Genomic DNA, 15,851 nt, shown 5'->3' with positions numbered 1-15,851 from the left:
CAAGTATTTACTTATTGCCAAATGAGCTGACAAAGGGGCCTATGAAGTCAATCCCCCAAACATCAAACACCTCTACCTCTTGAATCGGGTTTATGGGCATCTCATGGCGACAGGAAATGTTCCCGGTTCGCTGACATTCATCGCAGCCCTTCACCCATAGGTGTGCATCTCTAAACACTGTTGGCCAAAAGAACCCGGCCTCTAGCACTTTCGTAGCTGTCTTGGCTCCTCCAAAATGTCCTCCATATGCTGATGCGTGACAAGCCTGCAAAACAAAAGATTGTTCTATCTCGGGGACACACCTCCGGATCATATTATCAACACAGATTCTAAACAAATAAGGCTCGTCCCAATAATACATGCGGCAATCATGATAAAACGTTTTCTTTTCGACAAATGAAAGGTCATAGGGAACAATACCGCAGGCCAGGTAGTTTGCAAAATCTGCATACCATGGCATATCCTTAAGACTGGCTGCAAGCAGCTGCTTGTCTGGAAAGGTTTCTAGGATCTCTTTGACCTCGACTGATTTTTCAGCTCCTTCAAGTCACAATAGGTGATCAGCGACTTAATTTTCTGTGCCCTTACAGTCATGAATTTCGAGGTCGAATTCTTGCAACAGTACCTGAGAGTTGCATGGTCAGTATAGGTACCTGAGAGTTGCCAATGAATCAGGCACGGCTTAGACTCCTTTTTCTCAATTAGGTACCTGAGAGTTGCATGGTCAGTATATACAATCACCTTGGAACTAATCAGATATGATCAGAACTTGTCAAAAGAAAACACCACCGCCAACAGCTCCTTCTCCGTCACTGTGTAATTGAGCTATGCACCGCTTAGTGTTCTGCTTGTGTAGTAAATTGGGTGCATCAGCTTATCTTTTCGCTGCCCCAACACTGTTCTTATAGCATAGTCGCCGGCATCACACATGAGTTTAAATGGTTGCTCCCAATTGGGTGCAACAATGATGGGTGTAGTTATCAACTTCTTCTTCAGTTCCTCAAATGCCAACCTGTAATCATTAGAAAACACAAAAGGCTGATCCTTTTTAAGGAGTTTGCATAATGGGTTAGCAATTTTGGAAAAATCTTTTATGAAACGCCGGTAGAACCCAGCGTGTCCAAGAAAACTTCTCACCGCCTTGACTGACGTGGGCAGTGGTAGCTTCTAAATCACGTCAACCTTAGCATGGTCGACCTCAATTCCTTTACTGGACACTCGATGCCCCAGAACTATACCTTCTAGTACCATAAAATGGCACTTCTCCCAGTTTAGCACTAAATTTGTCTTCACACATCTTTTAAGCACTCTCCTTAAGTTGTGAAGACTGTCTTCAAATGAATCTCCCACCACGGAGAAATCATCCATAAAGACCTCCATAATATCCTTCACCATGTCTGTGAAGATGGCTAACATGCACTGTTGAAAAGTCGCGGGTGCATTGCAAAGCCCAAAAGGCATTCTCCGAAAGGCAAAGATGCCATATGGATAGGTGAAGGATGTTTTCTCTCTATCTTCGGGGGCTATTGATATCTGATTGTACCCCGAATATCCATCCAAGAAATAGAAGTGTGATCGCCCAGCCAGCTAGTCCAACATTTGGTCAGTGAAAGGTAAGGGGAAATGGTCCTTTCGGGTGGCTGTGTTCAATTTCCTATAATCCATGCAGATACGCCACCCTATGACTGTACGAGTTGAGATCAACTCATTGTTCTCATTTTTTACAACAGTCATTCCCCTCTTTTTCAGCACACATTGGACAGGGCTAACCCAATTACTATCAGAGATGGGGAAGATGATTCCTGCATCTAACCATTTGATCACTTCTTTCTTTTGCAACCTCTTTCATGTTTGGGTTCAGCCTTCACTGGTGTTCCCTGGAAGGTCTGTGCCCCTCCTCCAGGAGAATCTTATGCTTACAGAAGGCTGGGTTGATACCCTTTAAGTCTTCCATGGTCCAGCCAATGGCAGTCTTGTTTTCCTGTTGTACCTGTAAGAGCCGTTCTACCTACACATCCAACAAACTGGATGATATAATAACAGGAAAGGTCGAATCAGGGCCTAAAAACACATACCTGAGATGATCTGGGAGTGGCTTCATTTCCAACTTGGGTGGTTCCTCTATTAATGGCTTTGCTGGAGGAGTAGCCCTTTTTTCTAGCTCAAGGGACTCGAACTGAGGTTCCCTTGACCAAAATCCTCAGCCTTCCAGTGTCATGACCCATTCAGCTAACCCTTCACCATCCATTTATTCTTAATTCGTCAGACATGCTTCCAATGGATCTTTTACAGTTAGGGTCATATCATTTTCTTGCAGGATTACATCCACTGCCTCCACTAGAGAGCAATTAGCATATTCACTGGGTCTCCTCATAGATTGCTGAACATTGAATATGACTTCTTCATTGTTCAATCTCATTTTTAATTCCCCAGTCTCACAGTCGATCAGTGCTCTCCTAGTGGCTAAAAATGGTCTCCCTAAAATAAGAGGTATCTCCTCATCCACCTGACAATCCAAGATAACAAAGTCTGCAGGGAACACGAACTTCCCCACTTGCACCAACACATCATCAAGAATACCAGTGGGCCTCTTCACTTGCGGTCAGCCAGCTGTAGCAGCATCGAAGTTGGCCTAGCTCTGCCAATGCCCAGTTTGGTGTACACAGCCAGCGGCATCAGATTTATGTTGGCTCCTAAATCACACAACGCCTTTGCAAAGGCATAACTTCCAATTGTGCATGGAATAGTGAAGCTACCTGGGTCCGACATCTTTTGAGCCATCAGCTTTACCACTACAGCGTTGCAGGTCTGTGTCAGAGTTACAGTGGATAGATCCTGAAAATCAAACTTCCGTGACATTAGATCTTTCATCATCTTGGCATAACCGGACATCTCCCTCAAGGCATCCATCAAAGGAATATTCAACTGAATTTGACGCAGCATCTCCATGAACTTCTTGTATTGGTCTGCCTTCTTTTGTTTGACCAGTTTCTGAGGGAAAGGTGCAGGTATCACCCTTTGTGCATTGCTTGCTGGATTCTCTCTGTTAGAATTTTTTGGCACAAGAGGTGCCACCTGTTCTGCAACTTGCTCATTCATCTTTTCTTTGCCTTTTTCCTCCTGACTCTGCTCAACCACCACTTTAGTAAGTTCTGTTGGTTCCTCTACCTCTAATTGAACTGGAGTGGCTGGTGTAGTATCTTTGTTGGCTTGTGCAATTTCCTGCTCTCTATCTAAATCTCTCCCATTCTAGAGACTTACTACTATCAGCTGATTCGGGTTTTGGTCCTTGGGGTTTATGTTTGTGTCTGCAGGCAAAGTTCCCTGAGGACGGTTGTTCAAAGCCATAGACAGCTGACCCAGCTGCGTTTCAATATTCTTTATGGCTGAATCATGCACTGCTAATTTTTCCTGCACTTTATTATTTGTCCCAATGAGTTGCTGAAGCATACCCCTGATTTCCACCATGTTGTTATCTTGCTACTGAGGGGGTGGTTGGCATGTCAATTGTTGCTGATTTTGCTATGGATAGCCCTGTGGTTTCTAATATGGTACTGGCACCAATTGGTTTTGAGGGTGCATACCCCCAGGCTGCTGCATATTAGGCTTGTACTGCTGATTTTGCTGTGGTCTCCACTGCTGTGCTCCTTGCCTCTGACCCCCATAGTTGTTGACATAATTCATATCTTCCCTTGCCCCTTGATTTTCACCTTCTCCGATCCATGAACACACATAAGACTGATTAATACAAGGTGTACACAGTCCCCCATTTGTTGTATCAACAATGTGCACTTGTTTTGTACCCATCTCATCAATCTTCTTTGTCAATATGTTCATCTGGGTCATGAGTGTGGCCATGTTCTCTGCATGCAAATTATTTGGGTCAAGAGGAACTGAATTCACTATGGGTTCAAGTGTTGTACCTCTAGTCTCCACCAATTTTGTGACATCTTATCAAGAAGGATTTTGCACTTAGTGAATGTTTTACTTAAAATGCACCTCCAGCTGAAGCATCCACATTTGCTTTCAAATTGTCAGCTAGCCCCATGTAGAATCTATGGCCGAGCATATGGTCTGGAATGCCATGGTGAGGACACTTCACTAACATCCCTTTAAATCTTTCCCAAGTTTCTTGCAAGGACTCAGTGGGCTGCTACCTATACTGCAATATGTCATCAATTTGTTTTGCAGTTTTGTTAGGCAGGTAGAACTTGTTCAGGAACTGCTTGACTAATTCCTCCCAAGTGGTAATAGAGTTGATAGGGAGCGAATTTAGCCAAGTCTGAGCTTCCCCGGTTACCGAGAATGGAAACAGTAGCAGCTTGATAGCTTTTGGAGTCGCATTTGGCTGCCTTTGGATCATACAAATTGACAGAAAATTTTTCAAGTGTTGTTGCGGGTCTTCAATGTGTGACCCGGAGAACAGTCCCTTATTCTGCAATAGATGCAGCATGTTGTTGGTGATCTGGAATGTCTCCGCTTGAATTGCGGGCACAGCCATGGCAGTGGCCAGATTATCAGCTGTGGGTTGTGCCCAGTCATAAAGTGCAGCTTCGGGCACAAGAGGTGCCACCCCTCTGACATTTAAGTCAGCTGGCTCATTCCTGACATTTCCGTTGACGTTATCTACGTCACCCATGTCAAATTCGAGTTGGTGTGATTGTTGAGATTGTTGAAGTCTTTTGTTGGCACGGTTCAATGCCCTGAATGTTTTCTCGGGGTCTAAGAGTCCTTCTAGCAGTTCTCCAGTCCTCGAAGAACTTCTAGGCATACACCTGCTTTCCACAAGAGTTCAAACGTTAGAATTTCAACGAAAAGATTGGGTATAGAGAAAACTGACTACACTTAGAATTTTTGTACTTCTCTCAATTGTAATTGATAACACCGTTAATTCCCTGGCAATGGAGCCAAAATTTGATAATGCCAAATTATGCCTTATACAAGGACACACACGGACATAGCAAATATAATCTGAGTAATTCTGCCCAGAGTTGAACCACAGAGAATTAACCTATCAATTACTTTTGTCGGATTTACTAAATTCACAGAATCAATTTTCCCAAACTTTTTAATTCACAATTGATTATATTTCTAACAACTAAAAACTAAAAATAATTAACAGCTAAAAATTAACTATGCTTGATGTATAAACAGTTGGAATAAGGTCTAAGGTAATGGTTTACCCCGTTGGTGATTTCCTTGGTTGTATGTTTCTTATAGCGATGTCTTAGTTTTCTTTATCAATCAAGAACTCTCCAGCTATCATAAATCTCTCTCAAGCAATTATGATAATTTACTAGACGCACTCTCTCAAGCTACGCTAGCTAGATTCACATTACCGTTCTTTTAGATTGCACCCGAGGTATCGTTATCTCTAATCCAACCTCTAAACCCTCGGTTATGACTCTCGTCTATACTCCGGGAGTGATGTTGTTCAAACAACTACCTAAATATGCACTCTCTCTCAAGAAGATACATAATAAATAGGAACAGATAATTGAGGGCCCTTTCAACTAACCACAATCAGAACTTAGATGAACAAATAAATATTAACAACCAATTCAAACTATATTACTATCACAACCAAGTCATCCTCAACGGGTTTCACCAAAACTTTAGATTAAAGTATTTAACTACTCATGACAACGTAAGAATAAACTACGAAAATATTCATAATGGAAAATTGCCAGAAAAATAGAAGAGAATAAGAACTATGATGTTTTGGGTGATCTCTCACACTTGTCTTCTTGCAAAAGTAATCTCCAAAAATAACCCCCCCCCCCCTTCTCTTGGGCGAGTTTCTTACATCTTATAAGGGTTTTACAAAAGCTTTCCCGAATTGACACTTTGGCCCCTTAAATTTTTGGACTGTGAACATGCCGACAAGGCCGTGGCATCGACCGCGGTGCTGACCGTGGAGAACACTGACTCCAACTGTGGCGTGGACCGCGGTGGCAACCGCGGTGAGTATGCTGGGCCTTTTTGTCTCCGCGTTCCTTCTCTTTTTGTTCTTTTGTGTTTGGGTACTTCTTGAGTGGGTGTTTTCTTCACACTATTGCCTCTAAACATTTTATGTTGCTTCCTCACATCTTATATTCCCTGCGAAACTAAATAGCATTAATTAAAGCATTTTATTGGCAACTTACATTATAAAACAACAACAAAACATTGGCAATTATGGTGTAAATAACAACTATATAGCCTATTATCAATCCACCACAATATAATCACCCACTAGTGTAGACACATAAACAGGGGCACTCAAAGAATCACGAGGCATGACCAGTTATGGCGCAAAATAAAATCGAAGCTTCTCTACCACAAACCAGAACAATACCTGCATCTCCACCTCTAACACCTTTACCTCCACCTCTAATACCTCTACCTCCACCTCTAGTTAACTGAGCGGGCTGGACGAGTCCCTCAATAAATTTCCTCACTCTCTCTCACGGTGGAAAGTATGATAAGAGCATGACGAGCCAAGTCGATGAATCTGATCTCGTACTGAGTAATAGTCATAGAACCCTGCTGGAGATGCTCAAACTGCCTCTAATAGACCTCTCTCTGAGTGATGGGGAGAAACTTCTCTTGAAATAGCTGTGTGAACTGTTCTCAAGTCAAAGTTGATGACCTAATTGGTATAGCCAATCAATAATCTCTCCAACAGGTCTTGGCGGATCCTGACAAGCAAAAAGTAGCAAAATTGACCCCATTGGTCTCCACAATCCCCATGTTCCTGAGAACCTCATGACAGTTGTCTAGATAATCTTGGGGATCCTGAAAAGATGCACCGCTGAAAGTAGTAGTGAAGATCTTGGTGAACCTATCCACCCTACACAAAGCATCGGTAGACATAGCTGCTCCATCACCGGCCTAAGCTATTGTTCGGTTGTAGAAACAGAATGTGACCTCGCCATTCACGAAAGAACAGAGTGGAAATTCAATTAGCATTGAGAAACCAAACCGCACGACAGGAAAGAATAAATGTGAAGTTTTTCCTAACTCTGTAGCCTCTGGGATACATATAGACATCTCTGTACCGATCCCTCAGACTCTACTAAGCTTGTCTATGAACTGTGAGACCCATGTAACATAGAGCTCTGATACCAACCTGTCACGACCCGGATTCCCACCCTCGGGAGTCGTGATGGCGCCTACTAATACGAGCTAGGCAAGCCAATTAATTGCACAATTTACTTTTTACCCCTTTCATATTCATTAACAATTTCAAAATAATAACATTTAAATAGCGGAATTTAATGTAAGCGGAAGAAAGAAACAATAAGCTATCTGAACATGAATATCTAATACAACTGTTTGAGTCTCAACTACCTAGAACTAGTGTCACAGTTTCACAGACGGTCTAAGAATACAACAAATAACGGGTCTGAAAGAAATAAATACAACACTGTCTCTAGAAATGCATGAAAGAAATAGGAATAGTAGATAGACGGAGACGCCAAGGCCTGCGGACACCTGCAGGACTACCTCGGGTCGCCTGATGATCAAGAATCAGCAATCTCACTGTGGTCCGAAGTCCACAACACTGGGGTCTACACAAAAGAGTGCAGATTGTAGTATCAGCACAACCGACCCCATGTGCTGGTAAGTGCCTAGCCTAACCTCGGCGAAGTAGTGACGAGGCTAGGACCAGACTACCAAATAAATCTGTGCAGTTCAAATATATATAGCAGAAAAGAAATACGGAAATAAACAAGTAAAGATGGGAGGGGGAAACATGCTTCGGGGAAAAACAGGTAAACACAGAATATTAATAGAATATAAAGGAATCAAAATCCAACCACTAACAAGAATAAAGAAAAACAAAGGCATATTTCACTTTCTTTTCATATCTTGTTGCAGGCGTGCCAACCGCTTCCATTTCATTATATCTCGTGGTAGGCGTGCCACCCGCTCCTATTTTATTTATCTCGTGGTAGGCGTACCACCCGCTCCCATTTCATTTATCTCATGGTAGGCATACTACCCGCTCCCATTTCATTATATCTTGTGATAGGCATACCACCTGCTCTCATTTCATTATATCTTGTGGTAGGCGTACCACCCGCTCCCATTTCATTTATCTCGTGGTAGGCATACCACCTGCTCTCATTTCATTATATCTTGTGGTAGGCGTACCACCCGCTCCCATTTCATTATATCTTGTAGTAGGCGTACCGCCCGCTTCCATTTCATTTTATCTTGGGGTAGGCGTACCACCCGCTCCCATTTTATTATATCTTGTGGTAGGCATACCACCTGCTCCCATTTTATTTATCTCGTGGTAGTCATACCATCCACTCCCATTTCATTTATCTCGTGGTAGGCGTACCACCCGCTCCCATTTAAAAGCCAACAATAATCACAAGGAATCCCAGCAAGGGAATAATAATATCAACAAACAATATCCAAACTTGTTACAACATCTAACTACCTCAGCTATAACCAACCTTGTTACAACACCTAACTACCTCAGCTATAACCAAACCCATTACAACATCTAACTACCTCAGCTATAACCAAACTTGTTACAACACCTAACTACCTCAGCTATACCTAAGCTTGTTACAACACCTAATACAAAGAATCATCAACCTAAACATTTGTAATATCCATTAAAAACATAATGCAAGGGAACCACAACTCAACAATAGCCCGGCAAGGGGACAACATAATGATCTCTTCTCTTTCTCACTTTTACTTCACAATTGGTTATACAACTTGAGCCAATGCTCCTCAATGCTCAGAGGTCACAATTCTTTCCACAACATTACACAACAAATAGAAATCTTCACCAAGGCATGAATAATACAACGAAGTCATGAAAATCACAATATAAGACCCATTGTCATGCTTGACACCAATGTATAGATACTCGTCACCATGCCTATACGTCGTACTCAACAAGAAGCAAATAGCAAATAGGACACAACTCCTAATCCCTCAAGATAAGGTTAGACCAAACATTTACCTCGATGCCACGAACACAATTCATGTTTCAGTTATAGCTTTACCCCTTGATTCCACCGCCAATTCGCTCGTATCTAGTCACAAGTTACTTAATTACATCAATAAATGCTAAATGAATCAACCCCAATGCATGAAAGTGAGTTTTCCAAAGTTTTACCCAAAAAGTCAAAAATCGCACCGGGCCCACATGGTCAAAACCCGAGGTTCGAACCAAAACCCGATTACTCATTCCCCCACGAACCCAAATACATAATTTATTTTGAAATCGGACCTCAAATCGAGGTCCAAATCCCCAATTTTTGAAAAACCTAGGCTCTACCCAAAACACCCAATTTCCCCCATGAAAACCATTGATTTTGAGTTGAAATCATGTTAAAAGATGTTAATGATTAAAGGAAATGAGTTAAAATTAACTTACAATCGATTTGGAAGAAGACTTGTTCTTGGAAAATCACCCTAAGGAATTTGTGTTTTGAAAAGATGTGAAAAATGGGTTGAAAATTGTTTAAGTTTAAAAGTTGCAGGTTACAGATATGGGAAATGTGAACAGGTGGGTTGGGAAATGCGAAAGGGGCCTCGCAATTGCGAGAAGGGAAATGCGAACAATAGTTTGCAATTGTGATAACTAGCCCAAGAGGGGTGCTTCGCATTTGCGAAGGAACACTCGCATTTGCGAGGAAGAGTGGCCTGGGCTGTTTCGCATTTGCGACTTAGCCTTCGCAATTGTGAACTCGCATTTGCGAGTGCGAAGCCTGCAAGCCTGAACACACCAATGAAAAACCTGTAATTTTTATAAGTCTGAAATGCACCCTGTGGCCTATCCAAAACTCACCCGAGCCCTCGGGGCTCCAAACCAAATATACACACAACCTCAAAAACATCCCACGGACTTATTCGTGTACTCATATAACCAAAATAACAACAGAAACATCGAATTAAACCTCAATATCAATGAAATTTATCAAAACCTCTTAAACATCAAATTTTGCATTTAAGGTCCGAGTCACGTCAAACGGATTCCGTTTCTTACCAAACTTCACAGAATCATCTTAAATCATATGTAAGACTTGTACCGAGTGTCGGAACCAAATTACGGGCTTGATACCAACATGTTCTAATCAAAATTCATTTCCAAACTTCATAAACAATTTCAAAAAAATAATTTCTTTCAAAAATTCATTTCTCGGGCTTGGGACCTCAAAATTCGATTCCGGGCATACGCCCAAGTCCCATATTTTCTACGGATCCTCCGGGACCATCCAATCACGAGTCCGGGTCCGTTTACTCAAAACGTTGACCGAAGTCAAATTAATTCATTTTATAGTCAAAATTTATCATTTTTCGTAAATTTTCATATATAGGGTTTCCGGCTATGCACCCAGACTACGCACACAAATCGAGGTGATGCTAAAAGAGGTTTTTAAGGCCTCATAATGTGGAATTTCATTTTTAAACAAGAAAGGTCATCACATAAATAGATAGATGTTAACAAATTAAATAATACCCAACTATAAAGTAGATAAAATTAAAATAAATAGCTTCAGCTCAAGTATGTGAAATTGAGGAATAATATCTACTATTATATAAAAATATTAAGATCCGTTATTTTTCCAACACAAGAAAAGTTACTCCATATTGGATCCAATACTATCACGACCCCAAAATTCCTCCAAAGAAGTCGTGATGACACCTAGTATCTAAATTAAGTAAGCCTAATATTTTCTGTAACAATATGGATATTCACTAAATTTAAATTAAATTACAATTCCAAAAATCGGTGGTACTAGTCATAAGCCTTTCTAAGAATAGTTATACAAAATAAATACATCATTGTTCCGAAACAAAAGGGATATATGGAATAAGTACAATTGAAGGTGACTCTGAGGCCTGCGAACGTATTACAACAGGTTTACCTTGAGTCTCCACCGCAACGATCTGTACAGCCACTAATGATCAATTACCTGGATCTGTACAAAAAAATGTACAAAAGAGTAGTATGAGCACACCACGGCGATGCCTAGTAAGTATCAAGACTAACCTTAGTGGAGTAGTGACGAGGTACAGTCAAGACACTCACTAGTCTAATAACTTGTGCAATATAGCATACAAAAATAATAGGAAACAATTAACAACGATGGCAACATTATTCAACTAGTGACATAAATAGCAGGGCAACAAGAACACTATAAATATTGCTCAACGAATAATGAATACAAGTTTAATCAATTAGTCAAGTCCTTCAAATATAAACCTTTCGCCTATAAGTCCTTCAAGTAATAATCTCTAAGATATAATACTCTCCAATAAATATGTTTCGAATATATTTCCTTCAAATAAATATCTTTCAAATATATTTCTTTCGAGTAAAGGTCACCTTGTGACACCTCATTTCATAGTCATAAATAATATAGGTCTCAGCCCACTTTCATATTTTTACGGCATCTCGTGCCCATATTTCTATCACAATCGCACGGGCAACTCACGTGCCATTAAATAAAATCATCATATTTTTCCCCGGCACCTAGTGCCCACATGTTTCTGTCTCACATTGCGCAACAACGTTCTTATGTTACTCAGTTCATAGGGTCCATAACCCAATACAATTAAGAATTTTCACGGAGCCTCATTTACTTAACATGAAGTAGAGTACAACTTCTAAACCCATTTGGAACTCATCAAGAAAGATGAAGTTATTTTTAGAAACCATTTGAATAAAGAAAATACCATGTTTCAATTAGAATACAACATCGAATGAATTATCACTTTTACCAAGGAATTTGATAAATTAACTTAGTAGAAATTCTTTCTTAAGTAAAGTACGACCTCAAACGGTTTAAAGAAAATTTAGTTGAGAAATCAATTGAGTTAAAAATGTAACAATTGTTGAAATTGAAGTATTGAAATATATATATATATATATATATATATATATATATATATATATATATATATATATATATATATATATATAAGGCGAGATATTGTAAACACTATGGATTCCAACACAAGGGATCACAGCCGTAAAGGAATCTAAACCATTAAAACACTTGAATTGATAACAACAATTACAATGGAGACAAAATAATCACGAAAGGAGTACAGCTCAGCATAGAGATAACAACCGGGGATCTACCAAGATACCATCTTGTAGCCCCCAAATGTAAATGTCCAGTGGATCTCCCAGGTGTCGTCCCGTAGTCCAACTCATAATGCGACGGGGATCTACCGGAATCCTGTTCCGTAGCCCTCAAATGTAAATACCCAGTACTAGGGGAATCTACCAGGTGCATTCCCGTAGTTCCATATAACTATGCAGGGGATCTATCAGAATCCCACATCCATAGTCCCAAATAAACAGACAAGGGGGATCTACCGGAATCCCATATCTGTCGTCCCAAATAAACAGACAAGAGGGATCTACCGGAATCCCACATCCGTATTCCCAAATAAATACATAACGCAACCAACAGAATCAACAACAATATTACAGAATATTCTTCATTGAATGCTATCAGGGGGCAGGCATTCATTTGTCTTTATTAGCAATACTCCCTCTGGTAGCTACCCGATATCAACCGAAATTGCTATCTCCGATCTTGGTTTCTACCTATCTCACCTTCTGTCTATCTCCGGTTACACATGTCGCTCTATTATGCAAGTATTTAATATGAACCAATTTTACCCTATACAACACACTAATAACTATTGAATACTGTAACACTATTTAAATATATTAGCAAGAAGTTTTATATATATATTTGGATATGTCAGAGTACTATGGCGGTCTATTGGAGACTGCTGCAATGGAAAAAACCTGCCCATCTGGGAACTCTTCCCAAATGTCCATCGCTTCAACAGGTGGTTTCTCCAATCGTGACAGGTGTTCATCCATTTAATTTTATGTGCTCTTCATATCTTTGATTTCAATATCAAACCCTTTTAGCAACAGTACCCACCATATCAGACGCGATTTAGACTCTTTCTTGCTCAGCAAATACTTCAGTGCAGACTGATCAGTATGCATTATCATCTTGCTTCCCACTAGAAAAGATCTGAACTTGTCTAAAGCGAAGACCAATGAAAATAACTCTTTCTCCGAGGTAGAATAGTTCACCTAAGCGTCATTCAAGGTCCGACTTGCATAGTAAAAGGGTCTAAATATTTTATCTCTCATCTGCCCCAGTGCTACTCCCACTGCCACATCACTGGCATTGCACATGATCTCAAAGGGTTCGCTCCAGTCAGGACTCACAATTATGGGAGAACTCACTAGCTTTTCCTTGATCAGTTCGAGTGCTCTGAGGCACTCTCCATCGAAACAAGCTTAGATGTCAAGCGTAGGCAAATGCCTTATTCGACGGGTATTTCATCATTCTTTTCATTTGAACCACCACTTTTTCGTTTCCTACTCGTAGCATGAGTTGACCCTCATATATGTCAAGAATAGCCCATCCAGTGTAAAGGAATAGTCTCCCCAAGATTAGAAGTACCTCCTTATTCACTTCCATGTTTACTTCAATGAAATCTACCAGAAAGATAAATTTGTACGCCCTCACCAAAATGTCCTCGATTATGCCCACTGGTATGATAGTGGTCTGATCAACTAGTTGCAAGGATACCGACATGGATTTGATCACTCCTAGTTCCCCTTCCAATTTCTTGAACACCGATAATGGCATCAAGTTAATGGATGCACCTGAGTCACACAAGGCCTTGTCAAAATTTTTGCTCCCCAATGAGCAGGGTATAGTGAAACTACCAGGATCCCCACATTTTTGAGGAATTTTGTTTTGTAGAATGGCATTGCAGTGTGCATTGAGTTTGAACACTTTCATTTCCTTGAGCTTCCCTTACTTGGCAGGATTTCCTTTAGGAATTTGGCATAGGCGGGCATCTGGGTGAGCATCTCGGTGAATGGGATGTTTACGTACAACTATTTCAGCATCTCCAAGAATTTTCCAAAGTATTTATCTAATTTCTCCCGCTTCATCTTCTGAGGAAAAGGTAACACTACCATGTGCTTGCTTTCTTCAACTGTGTTATTTGACTTCTGCTTATCAACCTCCTTGCTATTGATATCCTCATTAGCCAAAGACTCACCAATTTTCTGCTCTTCTACTATCTCTGTTGAGTTGGTGATCACCTTATCAACCCTTGGTTTTGCCATGGTCTCTACTAATGTTTTCCCACTCCTAAGAGACACAGCCTTGATCGTCTCTTTTGGATTCTTCTCAGTGTTGGACGACAAAGTCCCCCGAGCCCTTTCTGATAATAATGATGCGAGCTGCCATATTTGTTCTGGATTCCGAATGGCTGTGCCTTGAGTCTCAAACTTCTCATCTGATATATTTATGAACGCCTTCATTAGATCTTCTAAACTTGAGTTGTTGGGTTGTGAAGGCTGGTAATATTGCCTTTGTTGGTTCTGGAATCCAGGATGTCTTTGCACTAGTGCTCTAGGATTTGCTTCTACCATGAGTTCAAACTACCATTTGAAGAACTCCATGAGAACCCCGGATGTCTATGTCCCATAGAATTGAAATTACATCCTCTTTGGTAGTTGCCTCTATTGAAATTCCCCAATGCCTTAACTTCTTCTTCTGTAGTAAAGGTTTGGCACTCATGAGTTGGGTGTCCTAGTCCACAGATGTCACATCCCAACTGTGGTTGATTTGGCACCTGAGCTATTATCAATTGTTTGATGTCCTTAGCCATAACTGCAATTTAGGCATCCACTACTACAGAAGATTCTACTTGGTATACCCCTGCTGATCTTCTTCGATGACCTTGGTTAGTGGACCATTGTTTTGCGTCTTTAGATAGTTCATTCAAGAGTGTGACAATCTCTTATGGAGTTTTCTTCATCAGAGGGCCTGCAAACGCACTATTCAACAATCTCCTTGATAATGGGTTTAACCCTTCCCGGAAATCTTGGAGTTGCATCCATTGCTCTATTCAATTGTGAGGTCACCTCGGCAATAGCTCCTTAAATATTTCCCATGCCTCGAACACTATCTCTCTTTCTCCTTGGCTGAAATTGTGAATCTCCTTCCTCATCCGTCAAGTCTAGAATTAGAGAAATGTTTTTCTAATAACTTGGTAGTCTCTCATCCTATGTACGGATTGACCCTGCGGGAAAACCTCTTAACCACTGCTCTGCATCATCCTTAAGTGAGAAAGGGAATGCTCTGAGGTAGATGTCATCATGTGATGCTCCGTTATGCAGTTGTTGGGATCTTCATTGGGTTTGCCTCTGAATATGCAGTTGTTCTTAATGGTTTGAATGACTCCCTACTTGAGTTCAAAATTGTTGGCATCAATGGTTAGGGGCCTCACACTTGATTTCTATTAATTATACACCGGTCTGGCATAATCTCCAAGAAACCTCCCATATCTGGGAGCTGCATTTTCAAATTCATCTTTGGCCATGGTTCGGTTGAGATTGAATCTTCGATCCTCTTCGACTGTTTCATCAGCAACTCTAAGGGCTACTTCAGCTGCTAACCGTGCAGCCTGTTGTTGAGTTGTCTCTCTCACATCTAGGTTCATGTCGTCTTTGTTGTTCACTATAGTATTTTGAGTCGAAGTCTGACCCAACAATGATCCGCTTGATTCTTTCTCCCTTCTCAATTGTCGCAAGTGCTTGTCTAATTCTGGAATATGGCCCCAATTCCTTGAAGGAGGATCGTGACATACACCACTAAACTTAACTTGTTGCCTGCACACAAATAAGAAGAGCGTAAAAATAGAATAAAATAAAATTGTTCCTGAATTAACACCAAATATTATTTTAAACATCATTAATCGCAAATCCCCCCGCATGGATGCCAAAATTTGGCGAGCGCAAAAACGATGTATAAAACTTAGGCTCGCTAATGCTT

At 40.7% G+C, this 15,851-nt stretch overlaps 3 protein-coding genes across 3 annotated transcripts; all 3 read right to left on the bottom strand.

Annotated features, from left to right (window-relative positions):
• Positions 1-7: 7 nt before the first annotated feature.
• Positions 8-2,419, bottom strand: LOC138869099 (uncharacterized). The gene is made up of 4 exons (XM_070146688.1): positions 2,269-2,419; positions 1,921-2,008; positions 834-1,012; positions 8-540 (listed from the first exon to the last, which is right to left on the bottom strand). The coding sequence occupies exons 1-4, from the start codon at positions 2,417-2,419 to the stop codon at positions 8-10; spliced, it is 951 nt and encodes a 316-aa protein (XP_070002789.1).
• Positions 2,420-2,592: 173 nt separating this feature from the next.
• On the bottom strand, positions 2,593-3,468 carry LOC138869098 (uncharacterized). The gene is made up of 2 exons (XM_070146687.1): positions 3,360-3,468; positions 2,593-3,233 (listed from the first exon to the last, which is right to left on the bottom strand). Exons 1-2 carry the CDS (start codon positions 3,466-3,468, stop codon positions 2,593-2,595), a joined length of 750 nt encoding a protein of 249 aa, XP_070002788.1.
• A 9,833-nt stretch (positions 3,469-13,301) lies between these two features.
• On the bottom strand, positions 13,302-13,805 carry LOC138869097 (uncharacterized). Its single transcript, XM_070146686.1, has one exon. The coding sequence runs from the start codon at positions 13,803-13,805 to the stop codon at positions 13,302-13,304; it is 504 nt and encodes a 167-aa protein (XP_070002787.1).
• Between the last annotated feature and the right edge of the window lie 2,046 nt (positions 13,806-15,851).

This window comes from Nicotiana sylvestris, chromosome 5 (genome assembly GCF_000393655.2).
Source record: "Nicotiana sylvestris chromosome 5, ASM39365v2, whole genome shotgun sequence".
Classification (NCBI taxonomy): domain Eukaryota; kingdom Viridiplantae; phylum Streptophyta; class Magnoliopsida; order Solanales; family Solanaceae; genus Nicotiana; species Nicotiana sylvestris.
Note: the sequence above shows the minus strand (reverse complement) of the source record. Positions and strands in the feature narration are given on the sequence as shown.

Excerpts from the sequence above, each read along its gene's own strand:
- LOC138869097 (XM_070146686.1), bottom strand. The coding sequence starts at position 13,805 with ATGAAAGTGTTCAAACTCAATGCACACTGCAATGCCATTCTACAAAAC.
- LOC138869098 (XM_070146687.1), bottom strand. The coding sequence starts at position 3,468 with ATGGTGGAAATCAGGGGTATGCTTCAGCAACTCATTGGGACAAATAAT. Across the intron at positions 3,234-3,359 it reads GAATATTGAAACGCAGCTGG|ATAGAGAGCAGGAAATTGCA; the intron begins GTCAGCTGTCTA and ends GGAGAGATTTAG.
- LOC138869099 (XM_070146688.1), bottom strand. The coding sequence starts at position 2,419 with ATGAGATTGAACAATGAAGAAGTCATATTCAATGTTCAGCAATCTATG. Across the intron at positions 1,013-1,920 it reads GGGTATCAACCCAGCCTTCT|GTTGGCATTTGAGGAACTGA; the intron begins GTAAGCATAAGA and ends TAATGATTACAG. Across the intron at positions 541-833 it reads CACAAGCAGAACACTAAGCG|GAGCTGAAAAATCAGTCGAG; the intron begins GTGCATAGCTCA and ends TGTGACTTGAAG.